This window comes from Triticum aestivum, chromosome 3B, assembly GCF_018294505.1.
Source record: "Triticum aestivum cultivar Chinese Spring chromosome 3B, IWGSC CS RefSeq v2.1, whole genome shotgun sequence".
Classification (NCBI taxonomy): Eukaryota; Viridiplantae; Streptophyta; class Magnoliopsida; order Poales; family Poaceae; genus Triticum; species Triticum aestivum.
Genome location: NC_057801.1, coordinates 13,882,608 through 13,894,900, shown reverse-complemented (window position 1 = coordinate 13,894,900; position 12,293 = coordinate 13,882,608). Strand labels below are relative to the sequence as shown.

The 12,293-nt window shown below is 50.5% G+C and overlaps 1 protein-coding gene across 1 annotated transcript; it reads right to left on the bottom strand.

Moving 5' to 3' along the window:
- Positions 1-4,444: 4,444 nt before the first annotated feature.
- On the bottom strand, positions 4,445-5,754 carry LOC123068255 (uncharacterized). The gene is made up of 4 exons (XM_044490775.1): positions 5,401-5,754; positions 5,111-5,293; positions 4,960-5,022; positions 4,445-4,881 (listed from the first exon to the last, which is right to left on the bottom strand). The coding sequence occupies exons 1-4, from the start codon at positions 5,620-5,622 to the stop codon at positions 4,591-4,593; spliced, it is 759 nt and encodes a 252-aa protein (XP_044346710.1). The 5' UTR covers positions 5,623-5,754; the 3' UTR covers positions 4,445-4,590.
- Positions 5,755-12,293: the final 6,539 nt, after the last annotated feature.

Sequence of the window (12,293 nt, the reverse complement as noted above, 5' to 3'; positions counted from 1 at the left end):
GAAATTCAAGTACAACAAGTTCATACCTATTACATGAAACAAAGAAACGACATAAGCACTTGAAACTAATCAAACATTGTTCTTCTCGTTGAGCATCAATAGCCACTCCTTCCTAAACTCCATGGGTAACTCCATAAGCGCTTGGAATAAACGTTCACTAAGGATGAGTTTACCATATGCTCGTAACATGTCTGAACGAGCCAAATCCGGGATCTTTTCAAGGGCAGCAAGGATTTCAAGAGGAGGAGTAACCTTGGGCAGTTCTAGTGGCTCAAGTGATTTCATAGCATCTTGAAAAGAACCCTTCATTTCTCCAAGCATGCACAAGATAGCATCACCTGTTCGCTGCCTTTTTGGTGGCAATTCTGGAGAGGCTTCAACGACTACTACATCTAGTTCTATTGGTTGCGCCGCACTTTCAGCACCTGTCATTGCACCATCACCGGTTGTATGATCTTTGGAGTATATTGTTAATATTGCCTCCCAATTCTTCACTTCTTTGTTCTTGTAACAAGCTGCCTTCGGATTAGCCTGCACACACATACAAAGTAAATCACTTGCATGCATATATGATAGAATAAATTAACTAAACATCATTTTTTACCTGGACATATTTGTTCCAAACATCATCACTATCCATGAGTAGCTTGTTATTGACCCAATCCCAACCAAACCCGCTCTGAGAAAGAATCTTGCTAATTGTACCACAATGCTTGTCAAAAGTTTTCATCCTTGAACATATTTTCTCCTTTGTGACATGTAGTCCGCACTTATCATGTATTGCCTTTATAGCAGCATTGTATACATGTGGCTTCCATCCATTTTGGCCCTGATCACCTCTGTTGTGATGTTCAACAAAAACATCCAACAATACCTTATCCATCTCATCTGTCCATGTCAAGTAATCTCTACTAAACTTCTTCTTTGTTTCTTCAACCATGGTGCTGAAAGTAAAAAATTTGAATAACAATTGACAAACAAAAGGAAACATATATTAATTGCTTTCTCGTGGTGATGATGTACAAAATATCCAAACGTCACCATACGATAGCTATGCACAAAAGAGAACATCCAGCTACCACAAAAGCAAAAGACATCATCTTGCTAATCCAACATCTAGCTACCACAAAAGCAAAATACATCATCTTGCTAAATCACATGTCATACTACTGCTGTAAATTTGCATGCGCCACAACATATTCAACAAACATGTCATTAGATAATTGGTTCCTGAAGTTGGTCCATGCATTAGTGACTTGAACACTTCTTATTGAGTTAGCATCATCAACCTCAATTGGCTGGGAAGCTATTTCATTATCCACTTCATGCAGCAATAAGTCATCCATCATATGTTGCCTATCCCTTGCAAAGTTGTGTAACACACAACAAGCATTAATGATTTAAATCTGCAACAATGTTCTCTTTACGTAAGAATTTTTCAGTATGTTATGCATCTTATTGAAAACCCAATGGACACATGTTACCTGGTCCTTTATGTCAAAGAAACTTTGAGTGCGAAGAATACCCCACTTCTTCTTCCACAACCCAAAAGTTCTCTCTACTACATTTCTAGCACGAGAGTGGCGCAAGTTATATAGCTCTTTGGCATTTTGGGGTTGTTGCTGACTTGATGCCCACTCTTTCAAGTGATACCGAGTGGATCTGAATGGAGCTAGAAATCCAGGTCCATTCGTGTAACCAGCATCAGCCAAGTAATATCTTCCTATTGTTAAACAAGTGAGTTAGGTTGGTTGTAGCATACGAAATTAAAGAGAACAAAAAGCCAAGAGAAAAAGCCATACCATGAGGTACAACAAATGCATCTTGGCGATCAGTTCTCATGGAGTCGCGTAGGACTCTAGAGTCCGAAGCGGAACCCTCCCAGCCAGGTAAGACATACAGAAATTTCATGTTCCAGTCCACCACACCAAGCATGTTAGTAGTGATATCTTGCTTTCTATTCCTTTACCACCCTTGGGAAGCCACAGGAACGGAAACATCTACATGACAGCCATCTAATGCTCCTAGTGCATCACCAAACCATTTCCATTTGTAGTCATCGGGAGGTTGAACATTAGCATCTGGAAGCTTAATGAACTCCCCATGCATAGATAGAATGGCTCTTAACACTGCGGAAAAGTGAGTACTTATAGTTCCTAAAGACCGCTTGTATGTGCCTCGAAGCAACCTCATTTTCAGACCATGACCCACTACTAGCAAGAACATGGCAACCTTTTCTTCCACAGCCACATACACACTATCACGCAGACCACACCTCTCACGCAACATGGTACATAAATCATGAAAATTTCTTTTCGTTAAACGTAGCTGATCATAGCATGCCACTTCTGAGCCATCATACATATCCTTCAACAAATACTTCCTAAGTGTGTGTTTGTGCTCATCATCACTAAAACTACCTAATCCATGAGGTGCTCTTTGTGAAATAAGGTATGCCATTCCGAGAAGAACAAATTCAAAGTAAAGTTTTGTCAATATTATCCTTTTCCTCTTTCTCCTTTTGTTCTCTTCAGTTATGTATGAAATCATGTCTACTTGATCTGGCATTATGAAACTACACAATAATTATATAATTAGACAACAATCGTTTGTACAGATTATGAATCAACAAATTGCATATTCAAGCAAGCATCAAAAGGATAAAAGGGGAACTTTTACAACTATCAAACCATCACATGTTAAACAGAACTTTTACAACTATCAAACCATTACCTTGGATCTGCCTGCTGCTGCTGCTCGGGGTCCATCCTCGAATCGATCTTCAGACCAATCAATTGACCTGTTGTTTGAAAGGAAAAATACATCAGCAAACAAACATATACTGTTGGGATTAGAAGGGGATTGGGTTTCTGTCTAGGGTTAGGGTTGAGGATGGAGGAAGAACGGGCCATGGGGATGAAGAAAGAACTGCCCATGGGGGTGGGGAAGCCTGCCACGACAACCACCATGAGAGGGAGCGCCGTGCGCCGTGCTGCTCGGGAAGACGGCGGCCAGGGGTGGCGAGCGCAAAGGAGAAGGGTGCGGTCTGGAAGGGAAGGAGAGGGATGTGCCCACACGCGGGGGAGGAAGGGATCCGCCGGAGAGAGAGGGCGCGAAGGAGATGGTGGACGGGATCTGACCTGCGCCGCCGGGAGCTCCGCGTCGGGGCAGTGCGCGCCGCTTCTCCCCGCCTCTTCTCCCGCTCGAGCCCGCCTCTTCTGTTTCTGGAGAGGTCGAAGCGGTATGGTTGCGGGCTGGTTCCCGAATATCAGCCAAAATCGAGCTCCCCCCCTCTGAATTCGGGAACAGGTACGCGGGCTTTCAGAGCGGGGCAACCAATATTTCAGCCCAATTCGGTGGGCTGATTCCTTGTACATCTAAACAGCGGAATTCGGGCTAGCCAATGCCAATATCAATATCTAAGTCTGAATATCAACATCCAAACGAAGTGTATGATCATAGCCTAAGAGATTTGTTGATGTATTGATAGGGTTGGCGTCATGCTGGAAGACCTCGCAAACTAGTCAAATGACATGATTCCCGTCTGCACGATGATCCCTGCGCGCTCACTATCCAAAGTGTAGTCGATTCCTCTTCTCCCAGCACTTTGTCTGCATAGTGAAGCCATTAATAGCCTGTAGCATTTGATAAAAAAGTTGAAGACCGTTATGCCGTTGTCGCCAACCACCGCCACTCCGCTGACTCGCACGTCGACGACGACCATCGCTGGCACACCTCCCTCCCGCCACAGTTGACCACCATCGTCCTCTGTCAGCCACCGTCGAAGTTCACCATTGCCGCCGCGCCACTGCCAAAAACCACTTACCCTAAATTGTAGTCATAGCCCGTAAAACCACTTTTACATGGATTTTTTTTAACACGGTATAATCGAAGTCGCTCACATATAGGAGCATACACTCACCCCTATGAACGCACACACACATCCATATATTCTCGGGTGAATAGTAAATTCAAAAGAAATAGTAAATAAAATTTAAATTTTTTGTTATTTTTGCTAGATGTTTTTGTTAGTGTAACAAGTGTGCTTGCCGATTTTCATGCGAAACGTGATAGCAATCTTCATTGATGAAAAAGACAAAATTAAGTGTAACATTTGAAGATAATATTTGGTGTTCAATTTGTTTTGTTTTCACAGGTCAAAATGCTTAAGCCTCCCCCTCCCCCTAATTGCATGTAGCATTTCAGTGTGACAATGAACCCATCTTTCTTCCCCATTTTTTTGGACATCTGCAAAAAATATTTTTGGTGTGCAGGAACATATGCTCGCAAGAGCCGAATTGGATTGCCGATTTGTATGCGGCATCAATGCTTGTGAAATGTCAATGTATATTCTACAAAAGCTATCGATATAGCTTTGTTTTTTTTTCAAAATAGCTTACGTATTATACATACAAAAAGTCCTCCATTACAAAAAAAAAAGAACTACGCACGAGCAAGTAGTATCATCTCATCGTTCGAATATTTGGTCATCCGTCTACATAGTTGTGCACAGTAAGCTGAAGAACATCAAAACAATGGCCATAGACTAGAGAAAGAGAGGGAGCTTCTGATGTTTCAAGACCTTGGTCGTCATGCGGGGACGCGCTTGCAGCGGCACCAGAATGCGGTGCCGCCGCCCTTGCCCTGCGCCACGGCGATCTCCTCGTCCACGTAGAACCACAGGAAGAATGGGTCCTTGGTGCTCGGCTCCCTGCTCTTGTCGCCGCCGCCGAAGGGGATCTCCAGGGAGGGCAGCGGACCGACCTTGACGCGGATCCGCTCGAAGACGAAGGCCAGGATCTTCTTCTTCCATGACAGCCGCCCCTCGAAGGTCAGGCTCCCCGCCGGGCCCAGGTACACGCCGTTCTCGATCCTCTGTCCCTGGGGAAGAAGATGGCTTCAGAGTTTCAGTTTCAGCTACTGAAGTAGCTGCGACAGAAGCACGAGGAGCTCACTCACCGCGGCGTCGAAGCGCTGGACGGCGGTCACCGGGAAGTAGCTGCCTTTCTCGAGCTTACTACCCTGCGAGGCATTTCCTCGAACATATCAATCAGCCACCATTTTCGAGCTGAATCGCCCATTGTTTCTTGAAATTCAGGTGTTTGCTCACCTGCGCGGTGAAGATGAGCATCCATGTCCTGCCGGGGGACTCGGTCCCGCCGAGGGTCTCGAAGAAGGTGGACGTGTCGAGCTTGGCCTTCTTGATCCTGGCCAGCGCCGCCAGCACCTCCGCGGCCGGCACCTTCCTCGTCTTGGCCGCCTCCTTGAGCACCTTCACGCTCTCCGCCACGGCCTGCGCTGAACCAGAACCAAGAAACCATCTTAAATGGCAGCCAGATTGGGGGCAGGTTTTGTCAGTGAGATGGAGATGGTCGGGCCATGGCGATGCTCGCTGCTCACCGATAGGCCGGAGGATTCTTCCGGCGGCGGAGGGGGCGACGAGGAGGGCGCCTTCTCGACGTCCTGCGACGCGGCGGTGGCCACTGTCAGCGAGACGCCGCGGGGACGGCGGGGGCTGGAGCGGAGGCCGAGCAGCGCCGGGGCGGGCACTCGTCGAGGCAAGCGCGGCGAGGAGGCTGGAGCGAGCGTGGAAGGGTGGAGCAAGGAGGCGGACGAGGCCATCTTCTTCCTCTTGCTCAGGTAGCCAGGTTGCTCTGTTCTCCGACGAGGTGCCGAGATGGTAACCACGAGTTTGGAGTCTCCGGCTCTGTGGCTGTGGAGGAGCGAGGGCCGTGTGAGCGGAGTGGACACGTCGCCCGGTGCGCGAAGGCTCAAAGTGATCCTTTCCTTTGCAATACTGAAACCAGAGTTCCATTATGTCAACTAGAGGTTCCATTATGTCCAACGTCAATGCTCCAAAGTATGTATGTATCGTTGCTTAAAGGCTAGCCATGTAGATAAATCTGAAGAAGAGATGTTTTGCCAATACAATGATCGTTGTATTGATGGGTGCTGATGCACGTATATATAATACAAGGGAAGGCCTCTACCTCAACTATACAAGACTAGGAGGTGGGCCACAACTCCAATACACGTGCAGTATAAAATCTCAACCCCCCCCCCCCCCCCCCCCCCCCCCCCCGCAGTCGAAGCGTCGCCGGTGACACAGAGACTGGACCGAAACTCCTCAAAGACGGGAGTAGGCAATCCCTTAGTCATCACATCAGCAAACTGTTGCGTCGTCGGCAAGTGAAGAACCCGAACACGGCCAAGGGCAACCTGCTCGCGCACGAAGTGAATATCGAGCTCAATATGCTTCGTCCGTCGATGGTGCACCAGGTTGGCGGAGAGGTAGACCGCGCTGATGTTATCACAATATAAAAGAGTGGCCTTGTGAACATCACAAAGTAACTCCGGGAGCAGCTGACGTATCCAAGAGCACTCGGCCACGACGTTAGCCGCGGCGCGATACTCTGCCTCGGCGCTGGAGCGGGAGACCGTGGGTTGCCGCTTCGATGACCAAGAGATCAACGAGGGCCCAAGATAGACGCAGTAGCCTGACATAGAGCGTCGCGTGTCGAGGCAGCCAGCCCAGTCGGCATCGGAGTAGGCCACGAGGTCGGTGGAGGGGGAGGCCGTCAGGGTGAGTCCCAAGGACATGGTGCCGCGTATGTAACAGAGAATACGCTTCACCAGAGTCCAGTGAGAGTCACGCGGGGCGTGCATATGGAGGCACACCTGCTGGACAGCGTACTGCAGGTCAGGGCGGGTCAGCGTCAGGTATTGTAAAGCACCGACAATAGAGCGATAAAACGCTCCATCGAACGCAAGAGACCCCTCGAGAGCAGACACCTTCGCCTTCGTGTCGACGGGCGTAGGCGCCGGCTTGCAGTTAAGCATAGCGGCACGCTCCAGGAGCTCGTGGGCGTACTTCTGCTGATGCAGAAAGAAGACGTCAGGATGGTGGACCACCTCGATGCCGAGGAAGTAGTGCAGGGGCCCCAAGTCCTTGAGGGCGAACTCATCACGAAGACGAGCAGTCAGCCGCTAAAGGAGATCGGGGGCGGATGCCGTGAGGATGATGTCGTCGACGTAGAGCAGCAGATATGCAGTGTCAGCTCCCTGATGATACACGAATAGTGAGGCATCAGAGCGAGTGGACCGAAAGCCCAAAGACTGCAGGAAGGCTGCGATACGCTGGTACTAAGCCCGAGGCACCTGCTTCAACCTGTAGAGAGAACGAGAGAGCAAGCACACAAAGTCTGGGTGCTCGGCGTCGACAAAGCCAGTGGGCTGCTTACAGTACACCTGCTCGGCAAGGTGGCCGTGCAAGAAGGCGTTGGAGACATCCAACTGGTGCACAGGCCAAGCATGCGAGACCGCCAACTGGAGCACGGTGCGGATCGTGCCCGGTTTAACAACCGGGGCGAAGGTGTCGGTGAAGTCCACGCCCGCGCGCTGCCGAAATCCGCGAACCACCCATCGAGCCTTGTAGCGCTCGAGAAAACCATCCGGGCGAGTCTTGTGGCGAAACACCCACTTGATGTTGGCACGAGGGGGATGCGGAACAAGCTGCCACGTGCGGTTGCGCTGTAGGGCGTCGAACTCCTCCTGCATCGCAGCTAGCCAGTGGGGATCCCGAAGGGCAGCACGAGCGGAGGTGGGGACGGGTGATGGCGTCGACGTCGAGGCGGTGCACACATACTCGTCGGCGGAGTAGTGCGTGCTGGGCCGAAGAACTCCAGCTCGGGCACGGGTGGTCACACCAAGTGACGGGGCGGCAGGGCCGGCGGGTGCCGCAGCGACGGGGGCACCCGGTGCGGCGATGGGGGCCGCGGCCATGGAGGGGGCCGCGGCGGTGGCGGAGGCCACAGCGGCAGCAGCGGAGGCTGCAGCGGCGGTGGGGGGGGGCATCAGCACCGGCCGATCCGGCGGCGGAAGAGGCGACGTGCGAGGATGACGTCGACCCCGTCGCAGGGGTGGCGGGCGGGGTGCCGGGCTCAACCTCATATGAGGGAGACGGGGACCCAAGGGCCGCTCGGACTCGACCTCGGGGGAGGGAGTCACGAAGCCGGGTGGTGGCGGTAGATGACGTCGGGCCGGGGAGTCGGCTGGGGGGTGCCGCCATGCATCGCTTCACGAAGGGGGTGCGGGGGCCGGTGCCGAAGGGGCCGAAGCCGGAGGAACCTAGAAAAAAGTAAACACCGTCTCGACAAAGTACACATGCCTCGAGGTGTACACACGATGAGTGACAGGATCATAGAACCGGTAACCTTTGGTGTTAGGAGGGTAGCCAAGGAAGACGCATGGGACGGATCGTGGTGCGAGCTTGTGTGGCGTGGTGGACGCGGTGCTAGGATAACAGAGACACCCGAAGATGCGGAGACCATCATAGGACGATGGTCTGCCGAAGAGAAGGTGGTGAGGGGCGTAGTTCCCCCGAGGGCGACAAGGACGAATATTAACTAGGAGAGTGGCGGTGGCGAGAGCATCGGGCCAAAACCGAGCGGGCACGTTAGAGTGAAAGAGTAACGTGCGAACACAATCATTAAGAGTGCGGAGAATGCGCTCGGTGCGGCCGTTCTGCTGTGAAGTGTATGGACAGGTCAGATGAAAGATGGTGCCGTGAGAGGCGAGAAGCGTGTGGAGAGGGACGTTGTCAAACTCTTTTCCGTTATCCGTCTGGAGTGCGAGTATGGGGCGACCGAATTGGGTGGTGACATAGGAATAAAAGGCGGTGAGTGTGGCTAAAGCATCGGGTTTACGATGAAGGGGAAAAGTCCACAAATAATGAGAATAATCATCTAAAATCACCAAGTAGTATAGATAGCCCGTGTTACTCGCAACAGGAGATGTCCAAACGTCACTATGAAGTAATTGAAACAGAAAAGTGGAAACTGAAGAAGACGCACTAAAGGGAAGATGAACGTGCTTGCCTAAGAGACAAGCCTCACAAGAGTGATCGGCTAGCTTATTACATGAGAAAGAGAAACTCCTAAGAACTTGACGTAAAGCGGTGTGATTGGGGTGACCCAAGCGGGCGTGCCAAAGGTCAACGCCGGCGGCAAGGGCGACGGGTGTGGAGGTGGAGGCACCGACATGCACGGGGTAGAGCTCATCGGGACTATCACACCGATGAAGGACCATCCAGGTACGGGTGTCTTTCACAGAAAATCCAACACCATCAAATTCAACAGTAAGTGGGTTCTCACGAGTAAGACGACGAACGAAAACTAGGTTCATGACTAATTCAGGTGAAACAAGAACATTAGACATAGTGATGGGTGTGGAAGTGGTGGGAAAACTAGTGCTACCGATATGAGTAATAGGTAAGGAGGAGCCGTTTCCGACGGTGATACGAGTGGGTGTGTGAACGGGAGTGGAGGAGGTGAGGTTACCGGGATGAGTTGTCATGTGCGCAGTAGCACCTGAGTCCATGTACCAGTCGCCTCCACCGATGGAGCTACTCGGCGACGACACGGAGTGCTGGGCGGCGAGGAGGGTGGGGTCCCATGGCACAGGTACCGGCGGCGGCGGAAGGCCCCCGTAGGGCGGCGCCGGGGCGGGCGGACCATGACTATCGAGGGGCGGCGGCGCAAGGAGGGCGACGTAGCCGGTGTCGGCCGACTGGTAAGGCACGCCGAGGAAACCATGGTGGCCCACGGGAAGAGCCTGCTGGTAGTGCGACGTCCCCCCGGCGCCCTGGACAGGTTGCTGCTGCAGGCGGCGACGGCGGCCGCCACGCCGGGTGCGTCGGCCCCCTCCTCCTTGCAGCTGCTGCTGGGAAGGCGCGGGTGACGGGAACGGGTAACACCCGGCGGGTGCGGGACCACCGCAGGTGGTGAAGTATCCCGGAGAATCTATCGAGGGGGCGGGCGGAGCATGGTCGCCGGCCATTGGAGGGGCCGGCTGCATGTGGGTGAAGGAGACCGGTGCGTCTGCGTACATGTAGCCGAAGAGAGACGACGTGGCAGAAGACATTGCAACGGCGGCGGTGGCGTTTGGGGAAGGAGTCACGGCGACGGCCAGGGAGGAGCGGCAGCGCGCTGTGGGGATGGGCGGCGGCGGCTGGGTGCGGCGGCGACGGCGATAGGTATGAGCGGCGGCGGCTGGGTGCGGCGGCGACGGCGATAGGGATGAGCGGCGGCGGCGGCACGGACCAGCGGCGGCGGCGAGAGGCGGCGGCAGCTGGGTGCGGCGGCGGCGGTGATAGGGATGAGCGGCGGCGGCGGCATGGACCAACGGCGGCGGCGAGAGGCGGCGGTGGCTGGGTGCGGCGGCGGCGGCCGGTGCAGCGGAAAGCGGCGGCAGCCGGCGGCGGCGGGTGGATGGAGCAGCGGCGGCGGCGCGATGGAGGCGCAGCGGCGACGACGGCTAGGGTTAGGATCGACTTGCGATAGATACCATGAAGAAGAGATGTTTTGCCAATACAATGATCGTTGTATTGATGGATGCTGATGCACGTATATATAATACAAGGGAAGACCTCTACCTCAACTATACAAGACTAGGAGATGGGCCACAACTCCAATACACGTACAATACAAAATACTTACTCAACAAAATCTATGCTGGTTATTTTTTAAATCTTTTGTCATTAATCTTAAGTCTTGCATGCTAGATAGACAAAACATCTGGTCCTTGCTTATTTGGGCATTGATGTTTCCGCCAAGGCCATCTTTTAAGGGCGAGCTGATGAAATAATTATATCCCAGAGATGTTTTTAAGGTGAAAACATGTATTCATTATACTGGTGTCTTCCAATGATATGAAGCCACTTCACCCTTTGCAATAAGTAAAATGATATTGGGGGTATTATTATAGCATTATTCAATCCTCGACTTGCTGCCAGGTCCTTAGAGTTGATTGTGTTTAGTTATGGCTTGTGTTGTACTCCCTCCATCCCAAAATATGTGTCTCAACCTTAGTACAACTTTGTACCAAAGGTAGTACTCCCTCCGTTTTTATTTACTCCGCATATTAGACTTGACTGAAGTTAAACTTCGTAAAGTTCGACCGAGTTCATACAAAATAATATAAACATTTAGCATAACAAATTTATTGTGAAAGTACATTCAGTAATAAATCTAATGGTATTGATTTGTTACTGTATATGTTAATATTTTTGTTTATAAAATTGGTCAAAGTTTACAAAGATTGACTTTGACCAAAGCTAATACGCGAACTAAATAAAAACGGAGGAAGTACAAAGTTGAGACACTTATTTTGAGACAGAGGAAGTATGTAAATTAGCAGCAAGTAGATTTATAGCTTGTGGTGAAGGTGAAGAGACACACACATATACAATGACTCTGGATACTTTTTCAGTTATAGTGTTGAAAAATAGAGGAGTTAGTATAGAAGAGCAGAATTTTCAGTTTCTTATTTAGGTTCTGTACCTTAACTTGAATCTGCATTGGATTGGAATCATGTTGAAATTACCAACTGAATTGTCAGAAGGAACTTACATAGTTACATTTAGTCTTTACACCAAACCTTCTGGCTTCGACCTGCTAATGGTTTGGCTTCCATGCAGGCTGAGGAATTGCTGATGGGAGGTAGACGATAACAGAGGAGACAGCGGAGGGTAATATTAGCTCTGTTCTTGTCATGTGTGTGCATTTTCCTCATCATTGTCTGCATCACTAATAAATTTCGCACACATATAGAACAAATAGTGTGATCATTTTCCTTTGTATGGTAAAGAAATATATGTGGCACTGACCACATACGAAACTTTTTATTGCATGGAACCTTAGAAAATGTGTTTTCTATTTTCTTTTTATGTGCTTCCAAGAAGTTTAGTCTATTTTCGCACTCATGTTCCTTATGTAGTTGTTATCTAGATACATGTTAATTCATCAAGGTCGGCGTCGGCATCCTGGGGCCTGACTGACTCGCCCCTGGCGCCGCCTATCATGGCCACGCCCCCGCTGGCGGGTTCGGCTGCCACATCTAGAGCAAGGCCGACTTCGTAACCTAATATGAGGATGTGCCAACCGGTTGCCACGTCAAATGGGTCTTCTACACCGGTATTTATCAATCAATGAACCTTCCCCATCTGTTGCTTGTTGGCCCCGCGATGGTGAAATTAGCAAGTCATTCGTGATTCCATTGAGGATCTAGGTCATACTGCAATTGAAACATGGAAAATTGGGGATATATTTGGTCTTTTTCTTAAGTCCAACAGAGAGATAAGAACAATGTGTTAATGATGAGATCAGTTTGTATAGAATTGTAAAGAACTTATGACATCTTGCTAAGGGACACATATAGACAGTTGGTGCAACTTGTTTTGTTACAAAGAACCATCTTCTAGTCTAAGTGAAGCTCATACCACACCAGTAACTAAT

Excerpts from the sequence above, each read along its gene's own strand:
- LOC123068255 (XM_044490775.1), bottom strand. The coding sequence starts at position 5,622 with ATGGCCTCGTCCGCCTCCTTGCTCCACCCTTCCACGCTCGCTCCAGCC. Across the intron at positions 5,294-5,400 it reads AAGAATCCTCCGGCCTATCG|GCCGTGGCGGAGAGCGTGAA; the intron begins GTGAGCAGCGAG and ends GGTTCAGCGCAG. Across the intron at positions 4,882-4,959 it reads TCCAGCGCTTCGACGCCGCG|GGACAGAGGATCGAGAACGG; the intron begins GTGAGTGAGCTC and ends CTTCTTCCCCAG.